The sequence below is a fragment of the Gastrolobium bilobum genome, unplaced genomic scaffold (genome assembly GCF_033153095.1).
Source record: "Gastrolobium bilobum isolate Gb01-03AN ecotype WA unplaced genomic scaffold, APGP_CSIRO_Gbil_v1 utg65199, whole genome shotgun sequence".
NCBI classification, from domain to species: domain Eukaryota; kingdom Viridiplantae; phylum Streptophyta; class Magnoliopsida; order Fabales; family Fabaceae; genus Gastrolobium; species Gastrolobium bilobum.
In genome coordinates, this window is record NW_026896576.1 from 70,185 (window position 1) to 93,335 (window position 23,151).

Here is a 23,151-nt window from a genome sequence, read left to right on the forward strand (position 1 = left end):
ATACCTTTGAATAAACATTAAGAAATAGAATAAATAGGATAAATCCTCCATTTAACATCAAAGTCAAACCGTCTATTTTGAAGGTATAACATTATTTTAAGGAAAAAATATTTATCATTTTAAAAAATATAATTTTACGTCACAGGAAAAAAAAAAGCAACCATGTTTTAGTGTATATCTAGGAAGCACCGACACTTCAAAAACCCTGACGTGTCGTGTCTGACACGTGTTATAGAAATTCAAAAAAATGTTCAAAGATTGCGTTGCGTTGAGTTTTTAGTTTCAACTATTAGATTCGTTGAATTTCGATTACCATTTTATTGAGTTTAATATAAATATTTGGAATATCTTATATTTCTTTGCAAAATTGATGAATATTATAAGTTTAGTTTCATTTTTTTGTTAAATTATTGAATATTTTATTTAATATCAAAATGTGTCCTAACGTGTCGAAATCTAATATTTTTTAGAATTAACGTGTCGGAGTGTCGTGTCGTATCGTATTACGTGTCCCGTGTCAGTATCGGTGCTACATAGGTGTATATACATTGGTCTTTTATATTCTCCAGCTTCCACAAAATTAAAAAAAGAAAGAAAAAGAGAGCATTATGGAGAAAAATATGTAAAAAAAAAAAAAGAAGGTCGTTTCACTTGAAAAAGATAAATATTTGCCCCTCATTTTAATATTATAAAATCATTCAAGAGGGGGGGGGGGGGAATCTTCTTTCCTCAAGGACACAAGAGATTTCCAAGAAACAGATAGGCTGAGAAGACAAGGAAATTTTAACATTAAAAGAAAAAAAAATATATTTATAGCACTTAATCTTACCTAATAAACTACTTTCATATACGGTTTATTCTATCATAAACAGTTCAGAAGTCAGAATAGGCCTTCAATTAATCCCTTGTTGATGATCCTTCACCTTTTCTGAAATTATTACAAATTCTCCTACTAAGAACATGGATTTTTCTAGGCTAGTTAAACATCAGTTATTAGCTATCATCTTCATTTCCATCACCCTAACCAAAGTTAGTTGCTTTTATTTCAATTTCCCTACCTTCCAACCAGAGGATGATGCTGAATTATTGCTGAGCAAAAACTCAAAAATATACTTAGAGGCTATCCAAATAACCCCTGATATTCGTGGTGTAATAGCGAACTATTCTGGACGTACTTTCTACAAAAAGCCATACAAACTTTGGAGCAAGAAGAAGAACAAAATTGCTGATTTCAACACCACTTTTGTGCTTAACATTGGTCCCCAAACTTCACCTGGTGGAGAAGGCTTGGCCTTTATCTTAACTTCAGATACCACTCTCCCAGAAAACAGTTCAGGTGAATGGCTAGGTATTGTAAATGCTTCAACCAATGGAACTTCTCAATCTCCAATTCTTGCAGTGGAGTTTGACACACGAAAAAGTTTCACTGAAGATGGCCCCGACAACCATGTTGGCATCAACATAAATAGCATCTACTCAATAAAACAGGTACCTTTGATAAACTATGGGATCAATGTTTCATCTGGTATAAATGTAACGGTGAGGATTCAGTATTCCAATGATATAATATCTGTTTTTGGTTCCATGAATGGAACTTCAGAAGAATTTATGGAGACCCTTTTGGTATCTCCACCTCTTAATCTATCTTCCTATCTTCAAGAAGAGGTTTATCTTGGTTTCTCTGCTTCAACAAGTATATACACCGAGTTGAACTGTGTAAGAGCATGGGAATTTAACGGTATAGATATTGCAAATGATAATAAAATTCTATTGTGGATTTGGGTCACGGTAATTACAACTGTGATTACTATTATCATATGTGGGGTGGTTTTTTTCTTGGTTTGGAAAAGGAAACAAAGCATGGAGAAGCCAGAGGATGCATTTCCAAGAATAGAGGATCAAATTCAATACTCATCTATGGCTCCAAAGAAGTTTCGGTTAAGGGAAATCACAAAAGCAACGGGTGGTTTCAGCCTTCAAAATAAGCTTGGTCAAGGTGGTTTTGGAACAGTGTATAAGGGTCTATTGGAAAACAAGGAGATAGCTGTGAAGAGAGTTTCAAAGAACTCACGTCAAGGTAAGCAAGAATTCATAGCTGAAGTAACAACAATTGGAAGCCTTCACCACAGAAACCTTGTGAAACTCACAGGGTGGTGCTATGAGAGCAAAGAGCTTCTCCTTGTCTATGAGTTCATGCCTCATGGAAGCTTAGACAAGTACCTCTTTGGTGATGATAACAAGTTTGGTAATGACACACTGAATTGGAAAATTAGACACAGTATAATACATGGGGTGGCTCAAGCATTGGACTATCTTCACAATGGTTGTGAAAAGAGGGTTCTTCATAGAGACATCAAAGCCAGCAACATAATGTTGGACTCAGAATTCAATGCAAAATTGGGTGACTTTGGTTTGGCTCGTACAATTGAGAAGAGAAATGAAACTCACCATTCAACAAAAGAGATTGCAGGAACACCAGGTTACATGGCACCTGAAACCTTTCTCACAGGAAGGGCAACAGTGGAAACTGATGTTTATGCATTTGGTGTGCTTGTGTTGGAGGTTGTGTGTGGAAGGAGGCCAGGGGATTTGTGTTCAGAGGATGACTACAAGAACAGCATTGTGTATTGGGTGTGGAAGCTTTATGGCAAAGGAACAATAGTTAGTGCTGTGGATAAAAAGATGAGTAAAGAGGAAGAGATAAAGGAGGAAGAAGTGGAAAGTGTGCTTGTTCTTGGTTTGGCTTGTTGCCATCCAAACCCACATCAAAGACCATCTATGAGAACTGTTTTGCAAGTTCTCAATGGGGAAACACCTCCACCTATGGTACCTAAGGAAAGACCTGCTTTTGTTTGGCCTGCAATGCCTCAATCATTCAAAGAAGGTGAAGATACCTCACTCATCCAAGGATCAGCCACTCCAATATTCTCTGATATCAGTGGCAGATGAAATCATTTGCTTTTTAAGATCATCATCATTTTTTATATATCAATCAATATGTACAGAGATGATAAATATGTGTTTTAGCTTGATATATATAGAGAGAGAGATACTTTGCACACAATTTTTTTTTTCTTGTGTAAGATTACATTCAACCCTTGCATATATGGGTTTTGTTGCTGGATGAATGATTTCTACTTCCATGTACTTGAAACCCATGTGTTTTTTTTTTTTGCATAATTTTATATATGATCTATTTTCATTATGGTACATTGGCGCTAGAGGTGGCAAAATGGGTTGAACTCGACGGTCAACCAGTGGCGGATCCAACCCCGAATCTTTTTTGCAATCAATCCTCTCTTTTCATAAAAATGAAAAAGAAAACAAAGGATAAAAAGAGCATGGGAAACGAGTACGTGACAGGGGAGAAAGAATAAGTTTTCTCTCTAATTAATTTGCGTTGCTACATTAATTTAATCATCTATGTACGTTACTACGTTACTAACTAATATAAGAATAAATATCTTTTTTGGTCCCTAACAAAAATCTCTATTCACACTTTAGTCTATTATAAAAAGAATTAGTCACCTGATCCATATGAAATTCAAAGTTGACTCATTTTGGTCTTTTTGAGGGACTAATGTAGGTCTTTTTTGAATTTATGAGAGACCACGATTTTAACTAAATTGATCCACTTTAAGATTTTTAGGGACCTCGAGACTAATTTATTTTTGTAAGGGACTAAAATGGAGACCATATTTTTTGTTAGGGACTTAAAGGAGTATTTACTCTTAATATATATATTGAACCAAGAGACAAATAACCACCAACAATCAAGAAGAAAGAAGAAAAAAAAAAACTGAAGTAAAATTTTTTATGACCGCGCTTGTGGGCATTTGCCGCAAGTGGGTCCGCCACTAGGGTCAACCTGCCAAAACGTGGCGGGTTGGGTTACATATTTCAACTCACCAACCCGCCTCAACCCGCCCCGTTGGGTTGTGGGTCAAAACGAGTTGGCGGAGGGTTGGGGTGGGTTGGCCAGCGGGGTCAAATTTTTTATTTTTTATTTTACTATTAGGTAGTATTTTATTTATTTTTAAGCTTTTGTGATATCCAATTTTTTGTCATCTTAGTACTCTCTATAAAAAAATATAAAAGAAAAATTGTATTTATGACAAAGGTAATTTATATATGGAGATAAAAACAAGTTTGTAAAGAATATCTGACTAAATATTAGCATATATTTAGACGTAAGATTGAAAAAAAAATTAAGGAGAATGTAATATGAAAATAAGTAATATTATAATATTAATAAGGGAAAAATATTTCTTCAGTTAGTGCAGAGAAGTTATCTGCATTTATTCCCAAAACGACGTCGTTTTGGTATTGAAATCTTAAAAAATTATAAATATAAATACTATTATAACCCTGAAATAAATTAAAATTACAAAAACACCATAACTTTTGCCCCAAAATGACAGTGTATTGGGCTTACTGCAGATAATTTATCTACAGTAACTGCAGAAAAAACAAACCTATATAAAATATAATTTATTTGTTATTTTTAATTATTTTTTATTTTTTAAACAGGTTGATCCGCTAACCCGCCAACACAACATAAAATGAAGCAGGTTGAAGTTTTCAACTCAAATTCAAAATGCGAGACGGAACGGAACGGACCAACCCACTTTTAACGGGTTGGCGATGGGTCAGAGCAAACCGACCCGTTTTACCACCTGTAATTGGCACCGTTCAGAATGTTAGATCGTTGCGTCTACAAAAGTAATAATAAAAAGTTACTCAGAGTACCCCAAAAAAAAAAACAAGTTACTCAACAATAGTATAGAACGAGAATGATTTTGTAACCTTACGGAGGGAATGGAAATCCATATCATCCCGGAAATCCATATTTATTGTTGCGCGATGATAGTATAGTACCACAAAAAAATTAAAATAAAATAAAAAATTGAATCAAGCTAAGTCTAATTCATGTTCCTCGATTCTATATATTATTTAACATAATCATGTCATTTGAGAGGATCTAACTATATAAAAATAAATCAATAATGATAAAAGAAAATTAAGAAAAAATATTAGAATAGAAAGTTATAAAATTATTACCATTAATTTATTCATTAATAGTTAAAATCATCTCACAATATGCCGTCACTTAAAGAAGATTCATTTCCACTTCACTTGATTTGAATTTTTGAATTTTTTTTTTAAAAAAAAAGTGTAGGCAAGTAGAGCTGTAAAAGTTCAGACTAGGACAAACTTTGATCTTAATAGCATAAGCCTATGTAAAATCTTTGAAGCCTATACTAATTTATTAGTATATTAATGCTTGGTTTATATAGGGCTGAGTTGGTCTATTGTAAAAAATGAAAAGCGTAACATGGCTTTTAAAACCTTCTAGGCCTACAAAGTTTCAAAACAAATTAAAATAAAAAAAAAAATTCTTCATTGATCAAATAATGTTTCCAATAAGAATCCAAATTATAAAAATTCTCAAATATATTTGTTAACATATCACAATGATCCTTAAACAATGTTTATAACAATTCGTAAAATAATTATTGTTTGGAGTTTTTTCTTTGCCCTTGTCTGTCTTCGTAAATATATTATTTTATTAAAATAAATTAAAAAATCAGCAACAAGCTTTTAGGTCAACTTTTTAAAGAGAGTCTATGACTTAATTTTTAAACGAGTTTTGCTAAAATTCTAAACCGGCTCTATTATCTAAATAAATTAGGTCAAATCAAACTAAAGGTAAATTAGGTTGTAAGTTCATGAGAAGTAGTCTGACTCGTTTACACTGTAGGTAAGGTTTGACTTGAAAGAGAGGAAATACGCCGTGTTTCATATGAAAAGGAGGAAGCCCTTGTCTTGGAACCGAAACCGAAACCGAAACCTCGCGGAGAATGCATAATGGGCCAGTACTCAAGGCCCATAAACCCAGTAACTGATGCCAAAATGATGTTGGGCCTTGAAATGAAAAGTAAGTGTAGAATTGATTCCAAACCCTAATCCCTCCCCTTTAAATAGTTTTCGTTCTTCACAGTCCTCTCTCATTCATTCGAAGTTCATACTTGGTTGTTTGGTTCTTTCCGTGTTGTTTTTGTTTCTGTTTCTGTTGCTGTTGTTTTTGTTTTTGTTCCTCGTTAATCTTCTGAATTCCGTCTTCTAGTTTGAAAATCACATGATGAATTTGGATTTAAATTTTCTCACGACGGTCGTCTGAGATTCACTTGATGCAACAATCCACTATTTCTGATGGTTTTCGTTTCTTTTCTCCTTTCTTCGTTGTCATAAAGAAAATTCTTCGTCTTCAATTTTCGTTCTTCGTCTTCAATTTTTGTCACGAAGAAAATGCATCGTGGGATAGTTTATTTTACCATTTTTTTTTTTCGGCTTATCTTTATCTATCATTGTTTAATGGGATAGTTTATTTCATTTTAAATGAAATAAAGTTATGTTATTTTAGTAGAGATACACAAAATAATATTTTTAAATAAATTTAAAATAACAAACATAAAACTCTTAATTTAATTAATATTATTAAATCAAAATATCAATTACCTTATTATTATTTTTCTCATGGATTGAAATTTTGATATTTTGTCTTCTATTGAAATTCTGATATGTCAAAGAATGATAGGAATAGTAGATAAAAAAAAAATTAGCTAGAATATGATGGCTTTTTCACTCTTTTGTTTCTCATTAATTATTTAATAATTATTTTGCCTCTCATTCAGAACTATCTATCAATTTGTTCCTCTTTAATCGCTTAAGTCAAAAATTTAATTGATTAAGTGATCAAAATAGACAAAAATCATTGACTTAAAAATTTAGTCGATTAAATCTTTCTATTTAATCTACTAAATCTCCTATGCATAAGATTATTCTTCTGATTAAGTTGAAAATTTAATCGATTAAGTTAAAGATTTAATCGCCATTTAATCGATTAAATTTAATTTATTAAATATTCAATTTAATCGATTAAATATTTAAATATTCTTGTAACATAAGAAATTATTTGCCCATAGTTAAATGGGATAGGTTTATTTAGGTCACTACATATATAAAAGCTTATTTAAAAAGCTTACAATGCTAGTCCACTAGCTTATTAAGAAATATATTTATTGACTTTCTAAATATATTTATTGACTAATAATTTTGAAATGCTTAGTCCAATGACTCATTAATTAGCCTACAAAATAGAATTTCAGATTTAGCTAGGCATTTTTTATTTTAAAAAAAAAACGATGTTAGTTATCAAGTTGTGGAACAGGATATACATCAATTAAGTTTATCACTTCTTACCAATAAATCTTAACCGTTGATTTTCGTTAATATGATGGTTATAATTTATTATGAATTAATAATTAATTAATAAGTGTCATCCAATAAATTATAACTATTAGATTAACAGAAATCAATAATTAAAATTTAATAATAGTAATAAGTGATCAACTTAATTAGTGATAAGTGAATTCCTCCTTAAGTTAGAGTAGGGATATTCTCACTATCAAAATCTTTCACTACCAACTTACTACCTATCTAATCACTATTAGATTAATATTTTCTCTCTCTTCAAATATTTTTAACATTCTCTCTCTTTGATCCAATGATGATGTAATAGGTAATAAAATAAGTTAGTAGTGAAATTTTTTTATAGTTAGAATATCTTCACTCCCTTAGGTTATTCCCATGCCTTATCTTTAGGCTTTTTGACCCTTATGCCCCTTAATTAATAATTAATTACCAAATTGCCCTTCATTCAAAACTATTTCGAAAATTTACCCTCCCCAACAAACATAACACCAATCTGCCCATGTTTGACCGTTGACCACGAAGCCTACCCGGGTACATCATTACCTACCCGGGTAAATTTTGAAACTTTTTATCTACCCGAGTATGTAGGGGTGTACCCGGGTAGAGTTCTTGAATCTGGGAAAATGTTTGAATTATTTACCCGGGTAAGGAGCAGTGTACCCGGGTAAACATCGACGGTAGGGTTTTAAAATACCCCAGCAGCCCCATTTCGAAAACCCACAAAAGGGGTACCCGAGTAGAGCTGCTGGAGGAGTGTCTTCTTGAGCGATTTCAGGCATAATCTTGCACCAATTCGTCTTGTTTGTGATCATCATTCGCGGACCTTGCAACCTCTCTGCCTTCTACCGATTGAAATCGATCAAAGGTGCATTTTTTTTTCAGTTTTTTCAATTATGTTATGATTTCTGTTCTGATTCATTGTATTTTCGTTTATATCATTTGATTCTGTCCGAATTATTTTATCAATTTGTATGTCATACGCTTACCCTAACCCTAACCCTAACCCTGAATCTAACCCTAACCCTAACCCTAACCCTAACCCTAACATGTATCTAATTTCTGATTTTGGTTATTTTTTCAGTTTAATAGTGTGACACAATGACCTCTCGACGCGTTTCAAAGCTGCCAGTGACCCATTCCGAGAGAAGAACCAAGAGTCGTCACGATGGGTCGTCATCCTCTCAGCCCCAGGCTGCTTCGAGTCAGGCTCCGGACTTGACGTTCGGATATTTGTTTGAGGATGATATACCTTCACACGAGAAGTTCGTGAAGTTTTTCATGACCCGGAAGATCTGCGAACCAAAATCACTGGATTCGGCATTCTTCAACCTAGAGCGTTTTGACATTGTGCCGCTTCTTGAGCAGACACATTTACTTCACCTGGCGGAGATGCGGTGCCCATACTCGGAGGTTATGGTAAGAGCCTTCTACCAGAACCTTGGCTACTCGCAAGGCGAGCTGACTTCCCGTGTCTGCGGGATTGATATCATCATGACTGCTCCTATCTGGACGGAGCTACTGGGGTTCGATTTTGATGGTGTCACAGGAGCAGCACTATATGATGGAGACAGCCATCATATATTTGGTGATTATAACCGGGAGACCATTGTTACAGAGACTAGGAGGGCAGACGCTGAGCCCGGTCATTTTGCTCATTATCCTGTTAGCAACTTGTCAGTTTCTGCTCGCATTCTTCATTATGTGGTGACACATATTATTTTCCAGCGCCCGCATAATCACTCAAAGGTGCTGGAAGGGGACTTTGTCATCCTGTGGGCCCTCCTTCACAGTCAGCAGGTGAACTGGAGGCATTACATATGCATACTGATGTGGAAGGCAGCCAAGTCAAAGAAGGCTGAATTGCCTTTTGCATTTCTGGTGCAGAAGATTCTGCATAGATTTGGAGTGCCTATGGCAACAGAGACCTTGAAGACCGCCAGAGGCTGGAATGCTATATTTGGTGAGAGGCTCCTGAAGCAGTGTGGGATCCTACCGAACAGAGCGGGTATCTGGATGTGGAAGAAGGCACCAGAACCACCTGAGATCCCATTCCACCACGATGCTGAGATGGAGGATGCACCTGCAGGTGATGTGTTGGTCTTTATGAGTTTATGCAATTTTGTGTTGTTTAATTTTTAATGTGGTATTGAAGTTTGTTTTTCATGGTTTATGATGTAGGCCTTGATGATGATGACGATGATGATGGCGTTGCTGAGGTTGATGTCAGACCGACACGTCCCACCCGCAGTCGGCGACCACCAGCTCCTCCTGAGGGTGGATGGACACTTGATCATGTCATGGCATCCATATATGATCTGACTACTGACTTTAGAGGATATAGACAGAGCACGAGCAAGTGGCGAAACCAGATGGACACAAGGGTTGCACGGTTGGACACAAGGGTTTCACGCTTGGAGGGTTTAATTGGCGAGGGTGCCCATACTCAGGAGGAGGAGGAGGAGGAGGATGACAATGGGGATGACACACAATCGGATGAAGAGAATGGGGAGGACACGCCATCGGATTAGTGTGTCCATAGGGTTTCATATCATTGATTTAGTTTGATGTAATGTAGTCATTTTGGTACATTTAGGAACTTTACCTACATTGCATGGATGTTTTTGTACTGGATGTTCAAAATTTGAATGAATGAAATTTTCGTTTTGCGCACGTTCAGACTTGTTGGTTCTATGTATTAGTATGGGACCTTGCATTAATATTGTCATAATTAATTTGGAAATCAATTCAACTCAAAGTACTTTAATATTCATGTTCAACTTTCATTGGCGCACATCTTGATTACTGCATCCTATTTCTACGAAATCAATCCACCCCCAAGTCATACCGTATGTAGGTATTGCACAACAATTACCAAAATGCAACAAAAATTGCCAAAACAGCATCTGCAACAGCATCTGCAACTGGTCTACCCGGGTACCACGAACTGGTCTACCCGGGTAGGATGTACTCGGGTATATCATTACGAGTTACCCGGGTAGACCAGTTGCAGATGCAGCAGCAGGTGCTGTTCAATCCATTTTGTTTGCATCTTGGTAATTGATGTGTAATACAATAACCTTAAATCAATGTATGCCTTCTGACCCCATTTTTTGAAGAATTCTCTCCTTCAGTTCATTGCATGTAGTGCCCACTTTGATTTTCATCGTTTTTGTTTTTCCTTCAAATCGGACACCATTCGGACCTTCAAAATGCCTCCCATTGTAGTAAATAACTATAGGAACCATGTTTGGACTTGAACTCATCTTTCACACAAAAATTAGATCTAGGTTTTGGGTTTGGAGGTTGGTTCGGATTTTTTAGCACAAAATGGGAGTGTGGAGATGTAATCTCAATGTCCCACCAAGATTCAGCTTTCTGAAATGATGAGATGAAATATGTGTGATGTTTCGGATTAGAGAGGGTAAGAGAGAAAGATTTGGGGTTTCAAAAACCCTATACCTCGCAACAATGGCCAAAACCCATACATATTGGGGTTTCTGGACGCGATTTACCCGGGTACACTGCTCCTTACCCGGGTAAATAATTCAAACATTTTCCCAGATTCAAGAACTCTACCCGGGTACACCCCTACATACTCGGGTAGATAAAAAGTTTCAAAATTTACCCGGGTAGATAATGGTGTACCCGGGTAGGTAATGGTGTACTCGGGTAGGCTTCGTGGTCAACGGTCAAACAGGGGCAGATTGGTGTTATGTTTGTTGGGGAGGGTAAATTTTCGAAATAGTTTTGAATGAAGGGCAATTTGGTAATTAATTATTAATTAAGGGGCATAAGGATCAAAAAGCCCTTATCTTTAAGATGGTAAATTTTAGTGTTATTCTAATCATCAGTGGATCAAGGTGGTTGATGGGTGCAAGCTAATTCGTAACAGTGGAAAATTGGTTCTAAATTGAGAAATTCTAATGTGTGTGCAGGGCATCAAATATCTAAAAGAATCTGTTAGTTGCAAAGTGCCTTGGTTTTAAATCAGATCAGGGGATTATCATTCTTCAAAAAGAATTTCATCTTTCTTGATGACATAATACAATTCCAAATTCCAATAAAACAAGTGTAACAACTGCTATTTAGAATTTAAATTACGTTTAATTTATCTTTATCTTAATTAGTTTTAAGTTTATTTTATCTTATCTCATTAGCATAATTAATTATTTTATTTGAAATTATGTTATTGGATATTTTGCTTCATATATTAGTAAATGTAAATGGCTACAAATAGATAGTCCACCAACCATAAGAGGAATCAATAAATAAATTAAGAAATCACAGTCTTCCTTTCAAATTATCTCTTCTCTCTTAGTCTTTCTCTTATTATTCTCATTCTTCCCTTGTCTTTCCCTTATTCTTGATCTAACTTCTCTCTCACTCTCCTCAATCATTCTCCTTTTCCCCTAATATCCCCTCCTAATTTCTATCCATACAACAAGTCTCAATCTTTCTTCCATGAGAGAAAAAGCCCATCAATCTGATATAATACATCCAGTAGAAGAGAAGGGGGGTGGGTGTTGCTGGTGATCATGAATTACAGAAGTAACATGTCTTTCTTGAATTGAACCAATTGCCAATCAATATTACAACAATTGTGAATTTAAGCCAGTGATGTTTAGATCTTTCATGTTATTTCAGTGATGATGTTTTTAAAATAGATTGACTGGATTCCACAATCTAATGCCAAAGTCCTGTAGTATGAGTTCTTGCACATGCTGATAGCACTCAACAAATTTCTTCTACTTAAATCTACAGATATCCAGAGTACTGCAACCAGCAAAATTTGAAAACATCATGACTAAGGATGCATTAATATGAAAAAATAATGCAATGTTAGGAAGCTTTTTAGGTCTTAAGGTGGTAATGATAAAAAATAAAAAATTAATATTATGTTTCAACTCATTGAAACGCCCAAATTGCTGAGGTACAAAATTTTTGTTCTTATGTTTAATGATATATGCAGTAGAGGACTCACCAGCTTGTCATGGGTCATGATAGCATATGATGATCCAATGTATAAGCATGAGTATCAGAAGGACTAGTACCAGGCCTAACAAAAACCACAGGAAAAAATAGAACATATGAGCAATAATAGGTCTAGGTAGCAAAGTAGCAAAAATACTCAACAACCTAATGTTTTCAGTATTTATGATTTTTTACAGCATTTATCCCAAAACATAAATGACATGAACAGTTATGAGGCATCAGATGTATGCAGCTAAGCTGGGCAACAGAATTATTGCTAAACAGAAGTACAATTACTTTTTAAAATGTTAAATAACTTTCTTCCCTCAAAACAGACAAAGTAGAAAAATGAACTTTTGGGGAAAAATTCTAAACTTGAGATGAAAATACCTTTTGTTAATAGTGCCATAATGGAATTTGGGCTTTCCTGCCTTAATATCCTCAACATACTGCAGCCAGGACAAAAAACACCATAAGATACATTATGAGTAAGTAAAAATAATAAGAACCAAGAGCATACAAAATGTTCAAATATCTGAACCATACCAAACTTAAAGTAACCATCATTGATGAAAAAGATAGAGAATTAAATGGTATTTCATTTAGCGAAAAAAGCTGGCATTCTAATGATTCTGGACCAGGTGAAAAATGGGGCTTCTTCAGCTTTGCTAGGAAGATTATATAAGTCTGCCTCAAACATGCCACAATCAGTTAATCACAACAAAAAATCTCTAGCTTGACAGGAGAAGATCAACAAAAAAGTGGGGGGGGAAACCAAAGAAATAAATGCTTCTTGCTCACTTGGCCAATTAAAGGAATATCCAATTGAGCAAAGGGAGAAATTACTTCCACATCAGCATTGGCTTCCTCCCTTGTTTCTCTGATAGCACCTTCCATAGCTGACTCTCCAATTTCCAAATAACCAGCTGGAAGTGTCCTTGTTGACAAGAAGATATGAAATTAACATAGCTCACCGATGATAAGAGAAGCAGTTTATAAACAGATTTCAGGAAAAGGAATGTCATAGTAACTGGATCAGATCACTCAGAAAAAGTATATGTACTTTAGTACTATTTATTAGTAGTAGGCTTGGGCTTGTACTAGTAGTAGTAGTGCTTAAACTAATTTATAGTTCCCTTTTTCCTTTTCCTTGTTTAAACCAACACAAAGCCTTAGATTGGGAGCTCTGATACCAATTGATAAGAACTAGCAGAAAAGTGTATGTTATGTAATATTTCACTATAACCACTGATATCAGTGTGATATCAGCAGCTATAAAGATGGATTTACAATGGATTACAAGATTGAATTGAAGGAAAAAATACAGTAACACAGGGCATTTGAGAGCCCTAATCTCTCCTTCCCATTCCTTTGTCACTACTACCTTAACTTCTCTTGCTACCCTTTCTCATTTTATATTTCTCTGCTGTACCTTACAACAGAATTTCCCTCCAATTTCCCCCAATGATCTCCTACAATTCGTCCTATCACACACCCTCAAGGTAGGAAGTTTCCTAACAGAATGTAACCCAAATCAATGAAAATGTGCAGTTCAAAAGGAAGTCCATTCATACCATAGGCCATAAGATGGCTCAATCTTCCGCTTGCAAAGGAGGACCTTGTTATCATGTTCAATGAGGCAGCCAACTACCTACTTTGCCATCCAAACTCATGTCATGTTCAGTAGAATGTAGTAAGTGCTAGGACAAATAGCATACAACAATTATAGTAATTTCTCCAAACAAAAGTCAGAGAATACATCTCAAAACATAGAATCTTCGTCCAAATCCTTAATTGGTTTTGCATTTACACTGCCAATTTTGTGAAAAATATAATTACTTTAGAGAATGAGACTGATTTGTGAATACCACTTCTGTATCGTATCGCAGGATACGCATCGTGTTTCATGCGATACTAACAACTACAAATACAACCAATCTGTTTCCTCAGATCAACGAATGCTGGGCAAAGTCAAAATTCAACCACTTAAAAAGCCATAACATTAAAAATAACAAGTGATAGACCTGTGACCAAAGTATATACTAAGAGAAATAACAATGATAATTTCTAAGTTTATATTGTGTATGCACTGTATACCACATCCTAACTGTCAAACACTTCCAGTGTAAAGGATCATCCTAAATCAACTTGGATTAAGTTTCGGTTATCCATAAAGCTGCACTATTTTCCATATTATTACAACTAAAACAATAGCCTCCAAACCCTCCTTTTGAAAACTTCAACAGTAAACAATTTCTGGTGTAAAATAATAAATATAATTAGGTGTCAGAAAAAGGATCTCTTATGCATATCCTTGTTCAAAACTTAAAAGTAACCTTAGTACTGATTATGGGATAAAATGAAGCCTTAACCTAATTTTAAGGGTAAAATTATTCAATAAAATAAAATGTTCAAATCAGATGTCAAAACTCAACATTTCAGAACATGATACATGAAAGAACAACTAAAACCAATTTCATTTTGCATAAATGTGTAACATGCTTCTTACACAGCTACTGTAAAGAACCTTGGGATACACCATCCCAAAAGCTAACTCAAAGGGTGGGAGTGTCCAAGACCTTATAAACTCCACATTAGTTGCACATACAACCAATGTGGGACTATATATCTCAACACGCCCCCTCACACGAGAACCCACTGGGTTTGAAGGGTGGACAACATACAAGCCCACCTACATGTAGAAATTCTACTACAAAGAAAGTGGGAGGCGGTGAGATTCCGATGGCTCTGACACCATGTTAAGAACCTTGAGGTCACCACCCCAAAAGCTAGCTCAAAGGGTGGGAGTGTCCAAGGCCTTACAAACTCCACATTAGTTGCACATACAACTAATGTGGGACTATATATCTCAACAGCTATCATCATGACATTCCACTTAAAAACAGTGACACTGTTTGTAAATTATTCAGTACAGGTAAATTGCCAATAAGCATAAAAATTATCTCTTATTTCTGTACAAGCACTAAATTAAATTAACTGAAAGGTTCTGTGATTTTTTAGGCATTTACCATTTTTGGATTCTGATAGGCAATTTTCCCACAACTTGTGCATATAGCTCTCAACCTTTCTTCTCCTTCAGGTCTATCATGCTTTGTTGAACCACCACACCACTGACAGAACTTAATGTTTTGAACATTTCCCTACATTGCAATGGAACTCAACAATATGTACTAAAGCGAAAAGATAGATGCTTATAAGATATGTACGACAATTATTGAGATCAATAATTTTAAGATTTTGACAGTGTCAAAATATCTATTTAATTGAGAACGTGGAAAATCAGCAATTAATATCAAAAGTTTGTTAGAAAAATATAATATGAAAATATTGATGGAACTTGACTTAACAACTTAAGTTGTTGGGTTAAATTGGTTATTTTACATGGTATTAGAACCCTATGACTAAATGATAATGAGTTCAAATCTCACCGCCCCCATTCTATTAAAAACTATTGATGGATCTTCACTTAACAGATTGATTGCTTTACACAATCCATTATGCAACTATATTATCTGAAAAAGGTGGCAACAACTAAACACCAACCTCATAAAGATTTCAAATCTTACATACTCATCAAACTTAATTGTACCTGTAAGTGCAATTAGAATTTAGAAGCACACTAGACTAGAGAATTTTAGGTTCAACAAAGTAAATAACATAGATATAAAGATTGATTTTCTGTAGTTTGAAACTGTAAAGAATCAACTCAACCCAAAAGAGTTTTTGGGTTGAATTAGTTCTTTATATAGTATAAGAGCTTTGGTATCACGGGTTTGATCCACACTGCCCCTACTTTCTCTTATTAAATTTTTTAGCACAGGTAGGCTGAGCCTGATGCATCATACCCTTCAAGCTCAATGAGCTATTGTGTGAGGGACGTGTTAGAGATATATAACATAAATGCAGCCTCACCCACCAGGTTAAGCTTTTGGGTTGAATTCAAGCAAGGGTGATATTCATCGTTGTAATTCAATTACTCAATTCAGTTTGAACTTTAATTTTTTAATATATATATAGAGAGAGAGAGATAGGATCCTTTGATAGTCAAATTTGAAATTTGACACCTCATCTAAGAGCTGTTAGATCAAAAAAGATCAATAGTGTCACATGTTTACAAATCAGAGTCGTTGATCTTTTTTTATCTAACGGTTCTCAGATGAGGTATCAAATTTCAAATTTGACACTGGTGTGAAAGGATCCTTCCTCATATATATATATATATATATATATAGCATACCTTCCGAGAATATGTATATATATAAGCTCAGAGTAGTTCTTTACAAAATATAAAAAGCTATGTAATCTCAAATTTATAATAGAAACCAAAGACCCGTATAAATAACTTTAACATTTATATAGACACACTCACAGGAGAATGATGTGATGATGAGGTGTCATCCGAAGTAGCTGAGAAGGAAGAAGAATCCATGGTGGGAACCAGTTAGAAAGAAGGGTATGGGGAGAATGATTCAAATGAAATTGAGGAGAAGAGCCCTTGATTGCTACGAGGTTTCCAACGTTGAGTAACAAACACTGATGAACAACCCAGAATCTTAAAAGCTTTCTGCATATTAGACTGTAGAGAGAGAACAGATAATGACATTTGAGCAACAATAATATCCCATGTTTGAAGGGTTTATGCTCTCTCGGCAAGAAATAAAGTTAACCCCAAAATTACATTATTTTGGGTTGTAAGAATTAATAAAATATTTTTATATAAAAAATTGTAACAAGCAACAAATTTTAAAGGGATTGATGGAAATAAATTTATATCATGTTAATAGAAAAATGATAAATCGTATTTCTAACATTAACAAAAAAGAACAAAAGAGTACAGTTGATAAAATCTCCGGGCCTATTTGAATTTTGTTTTTAAAAATAATTCTTTGGTTTTCTAAATTAAAAGAAAAAAATGTATTTGATAACACCTGCTTTATAAAGATAATTCTAAAAATTATAACTGTTTTTTGGTTTTTAGAATTAAATTTGAACAACATGTTTTAGTTATTTTTATTTTGTGTTTTGACTTTTAAGTTTTAAAACAAACAAAAAACAAAAATTACGTATTTCATTAATTATTTTATAAAATAATTTAAAAAACAAACGGAATACAATCAAAGAGACCCTCCATGTCTGACTTTTCTCTTCGCAAAATTATTTCATTCGAATTATACATTATTAAGGTAACATTTTCTTAAGGTGAATTTATATTTAAAATAAATAAATAAGGATGTATTTATATTTCAATTTAAATTAGTTGAGATTACTATGTATTTTAAATTAAATTGAAAATAAATACACTTTTTATTTTCTAACTTTTTAAATAAATTTTTTATAAGAATTTTTTATGTAAATGTATAAAATAAGTAACTATTTCCCTGTTTTAATAAGTGGGAAATGAATTAAGAAAATTACATGAATTATACATAATCTGGCTGCACTTTATTAAAATGTCAATCATTACATCTACCAAAAAAAATGACAATCGATACTTTCAAGTGATTCAGCCGCTTGCTGTCTGATTGCCTTACTCCTCTCTCCTTTTTCTGCAATATTTTAGTTTCTTTCAAATGATGTGTTTCTCTCGATGGTGAAGCAAATATGTTAAATTTGATTAGAGGAGATCAAATTTTAAGTTGAAATGATGCAAATTCATATACCAGCTTCAAGGCCGAATTTCTATTGGGTCCTCAAATTATTATAGGACAAATTATGTTTAATTGGCTCCCTTAATCGATCAATTATAAAGTATAGTAAAAAAAAATCAAAACTAATTCCAAAGCAAGATAACTTACGAGAGTTGTTATTAATTATTTCTTTCCTAAGCAACACTTCTATTGGAAGTTGTTATGAGAATAGTTAATATATCTTTGTATTTTCATGCTTTTAGTTTTATGTATAGATAAGAAATATTCATTTATATTGATTTTCTTTCATTATTCAATTTCTCTCGTTCTCATACTTATCACGCATCATTTCTCTACAACATTTTTTTTTTTTAAAAAAAAAGGGGCAAATCAACTAGGAAGCAATTGGCTCACTCTTACAAATCACAAGTAATGTAATATACCCAAATCTAACGTTTAATTGACTTTATGAAAACCAACAATTTTTTTGAAAAATAAACTGATGATTAATGCAGTAAAAATTTCATAACTACTGCCTGCTTATAATTTAACTCGTTTAGTGGCATCTAGGTCTTCCAAAGATTATATGATGATTCCATTATAAAAGAGAGACAGAAAACTAGCTTTTTTTTAAAAAAAAAAAAAAAAAAAAAAAAAAAAAAAAAAAAGACTCAGTAAGTCTTGAAATATGTGATTTTTTTGATAAATTTTAATGAATATTTAATGTAATTGATGTTAATTGTTGTAATCCTTCAATAATTAATTTATACGCAATACTCGATTTCAATCAAAATTTGACAACACTTGACTAAAAAAATAAAAAATTTAAATTTTAAAAACAGAAAAAACAATAAATTAATAAAATAAATAATAAAAAGGGAATTAATAGAGAATAATACAGAGAAAAAGGCTATACTTTACATCTATGAAACCACTAGTTCGTTTCAGATTCCATTTGCCGCAAATTAAAATCTTCAACCAAATTTGACTTCCCAATAAGGTTTTCTGCAAGGAACTAAAACTTCCTTTCAATGAACACCTGATGTGTTAAAATGAATCTAAAACAAACATGCTATTAGGAAGCAACTTGTGAATGAAATTAAATGGTAATATATGAACGAAGAATTTAAAATAAAGTATGGGGGATAAATAGGGATAGAGAAAAAGATCTCACTCCTTCAGTAACCACATCAATCAAGAACATGTTCATCATAGGGAAATAACTGCTAAGAGCTGGAGAACTGTAGAAAAGGTATAATAAGAGTCCTTAATCCAATGCCAGCTTATCACACAAAGATTGATAAGCTGAACTACAGTGCTTGAACTTTTCCTCTGCTGTAACCTATCAACATGCATAATAATTAAAATAATTAGCAAGCTTTCCAAGTATTGATCCTCAATAAGGAATAGAACAAGAAAAGGAAGGAGGGAGAACTAATCAGTGGTTAGAACTTGGCAACACCTTGGAAGAGCCTTGATGACGATCTGGATGCCACTTTAGGGCACATGTCCGGTACCTGATTTCATAAAATAGTTAAAAATCACTTTAAAGAGAAACCAGTAGCACTGGCTTCCAAAGTTCTTTACATTTTGGTAAAGAGTAAGTGGAAAAGAACTCACGCATTTTTCACATCTTCAAGTTTCAGAGGACCAGAAGCACTCAACCCAAGGGCTAATCTATCTGAAACTAAATCTGAATATGAAAAATCAGACTCGGAGTCAGTTGAAGAGCCGTCCTCATTTTTACTCCGATGTCTCCAATTCCAAGATTTCCCATAGTTAGAAAAGCCTCCAGTCCTCCTCCGCTGAGGATTTTCCTCATTTATAAAGGACCAATAGAAGAATCGGTTCCCACCAAAGGCAGAGTGGAAAATGTTTTCAACATCAAAATCATCTCTGCAAAACTCAGGATCTCCTGAAAGAGATCAAGCTTGTTGAAATTTGATATATGAATCCAGAATATGCTATATAGATATCAGGATTCTTTGCATTATAAAATTTTAAACACAATGCAGCTGATTTAAGAAAGCTTATGATGCTAGTTAAAAACCAAATCTGCTCCATGATCTCTACTAGTTAAATCCATCAATCCTATTCGACTAGACATGAAAACATTTCCAGACAAGATGAAGTTAGAAGATTTCCCAGAAGAAAGAATCTCATAAACTCCAATCAAGAGAGCCTTAATACAAGCTTCTAATTACAGCATAAGTATTTCAAGCATCCTTACTTCTGTACTGGTGCCTTGATCCTTGATTGCCATTCCTGTACCTTCCAGAACCCTTGGGAGAATATTGCTTTCTAAACCATGAGGTGCCCCGACTCGAAGATGGATCATCTTCATCAATATCTTCTTTCCAGCTCTAACCATGGAAGAAAAAGGAAAGCATAAGCATTTTAGATGCCACATCTTAAGACAAACAAAAACAGGGAAGAAAGCAGGCTGGAGAACCATTTAGATCTATGACAGAAAGAGTTCATAGGAAGAACCGAAGAACAACCTACGAAAATCAATTATATTGTGGACTCCTCAACATCACATCAATCTTTATTGGGGAGAAACATAGCAATGCAAACTGAATCTAAATTACCGGCACTATTACTGTAAGGATTCCATGAGAAACAAATTGAACAAAGACTGACTAATCATATCGCAGAGCATTTTGAATCTTACCCACTAAGAGGAGACAAAAGGCTACAGTCCAGATCATACAAATGCAAAAGTAGTTACAGTGGCAGAATTTAAGTCTTTCGGAAATTCTGTTCACCATATTTGCAGAAGTGTAACGTAGAATAGAATAAAGCATTCATAAAAACTTCAGGAAGAGAAAGGTATTCCATATAACTTGCTCAAATTATCATTCAGAAGTATTCTCTAGAGGATGGTGATAATCCAAGATTTAGGACACCTAACTGTATTTCATACAAGAAAAATAAAACATTAACAAAAAAAGTCAACAAAATAAAAATAAACTAAAGATTAAAGAGATATAGTCCCTTACAAAAGTCTTTAAATGGGGTTTCTTTTTCATTTTCCTTTTTTTTTCTTCCTTTTTAATAATTATTGTGTTTTGCTGAAAACTTGAAAATACATCAAAGGAAACCTTAGAGCTCTGCAGCATAAAGGAGGCTAAAATCCAAAAGAAAAAAGAAAAAAAGAAAGAAAAACAAACAAGTGATGCCACAGGGTAACTGGACTCCTCTGAGATAACCATAAAGCAGCGGAAATAGCCATGTTGGAGGTTCAAATAACACGTGAAGAAGAAGCAAATTATGAGTATAGGAAACAGTGCATGCGCACACACACACAAGAAAGACAGGGACAAAGAAGGTGAGAGGCATAAGACGAAATCAAGATATTTTAGTTTTCAAGCATTAACATTGCACAAGCATGTTTACAGGCATAAGACTAAAAGCATCACCAACCTGAAACAAGAATTCTGCATAAGCATTGACATCCCGGAGTAATGTTTGTTTCGCATGTGTCTTTCTAAATCTTTTTGAGTAATGGTTGCATCCCTGCAATTAAACAATTTTAGCACAAAACGATTCTTATATACAATGAGCCTAAGACGGTGACAATTACTGTAAACTATGCACACTACATTGGACGAATAGATTGAGCGCATAACCGAAAGCAGCATAAGAAAGAAACACAGAGCACCTAACCGCCAATAATGCATGTGAGAAAAAAAAAAATTGCATGCCCAAAGTTGGTTAACATATTGAGTAAACTATTAAAAGATAAACAATAATAAAAGCAATAAATATATCGGTGTTCCCTCAGGTTCACAAGAAAACTAGCTCTTTATATTCCATTTCGGATAGTAAGAAAAAAATACTTAAAGTCACATTCAACACTACATAAAAGCTCTTATACGTCTTTTAACTCAATATGAAACAGAAGATAACACTACTTGATAACATTTAAAATAGCTAATAAGAGTAAATATAAAATTTGGTTCCTAAAAGACATTAAATGTCTTACTTTTGTCACCAAAAGTTTCTACTATACAAATTGGACTCTAAAGTTGCCAGCTTGATAACAAATTCACCCATCAAAGGTTGTCAACTTGCAAACAAATTCACCCCTTTGAAGGCTAATTTGTAAAGACAAAAACTTTCAGGTACCACTCAGTAAAATAAAGCTTCCAAGTTCCAAATAACTAAATATCACAATAACCATAATACATCAAATTAGCACTCCTTTCGATTTCAACTCTAATCTCACAATGAATCGAAATAACAATTTTTGCTGGTTAACAAACAATTCATAAATCAGATTCTCCTCATCTCTTCTTGAATCAAATAATATGCATATACAAAAAAAAAAAAAAAATATGCAATTCAGAAGAGAAAAAACAAAAACAAGAGAGAGAGAGAGAGAGAGAGAGAGAGAGAGAGAGAGACTAATTGCATACAGATTCCCAAGAATTTCTCTTTCTGCGTTCCAAGAGAGGAGAGGAATGAAAGAGTCTGAGGGTGTTTGAGTTGAAGAATCTGGTAGCTTTGATGGCGCTATTCATCTTCTGAAAATCCTGCAACATCACGTGCAAGATGCGTGCTACCTTGAAGCTAAGCTAACCCTACAAATACAAGCGTCTGCATCAACATCACGTCAACAACAAAACCGGGGGAACAAAGAAAACTCAAGTTGACTCTCCGCCACTAGCAAGTCCATAACCAACGTGTGTTTGGGAGCAAATTAAGGGGAATAACAAAAATAAATAAATAAGTGAAATTTTTTTTTTTTAATTTACATAGAGCTAAATTGAAAATTTGAAGTTTATTATATTTGTAAGACAAATTATTAAAATTTATGTGTCCAAAAATAAAAAAAATAGAAAGAAAAATTGAAATTAGAATATATGGTGATCCTTATAAAATAAAATAAAAATTAACTAAATAGTATGTTTAAATAATTTTTTAACACAATTTCATACCTGGATTCAAATTTAAAATGACTAGTTAAGTCGAAATAATATTGAATCAATTAATTAATGTGTGTATATATATATATGGGAGGTTATACTTATTACATTTTTTTCTTACTATCTCTTACTACTAAATCTTAAACGTTGATTTCCGCTACTCTAACGGTTGTAATTCATGGGATCATACTTATTAATTAATTATTAATTTTCAATAAATTATAACCGTTAGATTGACGGAAATCAACGGTTAAGATTTGGTAGTAAAAGATAATAAGAAAAATAGGTAGTAAGTATAACATTTCCCTATGTGTGTGTGTCTATAT

General features: G+C 33.7%; 3 protein-coding genes and 1 non-coding gene across 4 annotated transcripts; 2 read left to right on the forward strand and 2 right to left on the reverse strand.

The window, feature by feature from the left end:
• The first annotated feature begins 960 nt into the window (after nucleotides 1-960).
• LOC133300685 (probable L-type lectin-domain containing receptor kinase S.5) lies at nucleotides 961-2,949 on the forward strand. The gene has a single exon (XM_061500256.1). The coding sequence runs from the start codon at nucleotides 961-963 to the stop codon at nucleotides 2,947-2,949; it is 1,989 nt and encodes a 662-aa protein (XP_061356240.1).
• Nucleotides 2,950-6,132: 3,183 nt separating this feature from the next.
• LOC133300686 (small nucleolar RNA Z161/Z228) lies at nucleotides 6,133-6,219 on the forward strand. Its single transcript, XR_009750092.1, has one exon. It is a non-coding gene; the product is annotated as a small nucleolar RNA Z161/Z228 (small nucleolar RNA).
• A 5,518-nt stretch (nucleotides 6,220-11,737) lies between these two features.
• LOC133300678 (nudix hydrolase 23, chloroplastic-like) lies at nucleotides 11,738-16,886 on the reverse strand. Its single transcript, XM_061500250.1, has 8 exons — nucleotides 16,637-16,886; nucleotides 15,276-15,407; nucleotides 13,821-13,897; nucleotides 13,048-13,183; nucleotides 12,793-12,933; nucleotides 12,637-12,695; nucleotides 12,257-12,331; nucleotides 11,738-12,048 (listed from the first exon to the last, which is right to left on the reverse strand). The coding sequence occupies exons 1-7, from the start codon at nucleotides 16,694-16,696 to the stop codon at nucleotides 12,271-12,273; spliced, it is 666 nt and encodes a 221-aa protein (XP_061356234.1). The 5' UTR covers nucleotides 16,697-16,886; the 3' UTR covers nucleotides 11,738-12,048; nucleotides 12,257-12,270.
• A 1,838-nt stretch (nucleotides 16,887-18,724) lies between these two features.
• Nucleotides 18,725-22,577, reverse strand: LOC133300684 (uncharacterized). Its single transcript, XM_061500255.1, has 6 exons — nucleotides 22,316-22,577; nucleotides 21,321-21,413; nucleotides 20,125-20,257; nucleotides 19,515-19,809; nucleotides 19,357-19,411; nucleotides 18,725-19,236 (listed from the first exon to the last, which is right to left on the reverse strand). The coding sequence occupies exons 1-6, from the start codon at nucleotides 22,439-22,441 to the stop codon at nucleotides 19,162-19,164; spliced, it is 777 nt and encodes a 258-aa protein (XP_061356239.1). The 5' UTR covers nucleotides 22,442-22,577; the 3' UTR covers nucleotides 18,725-19,161.
• Nucleotides 22,578-23,151: the final 574 nt, after the last annotated feature.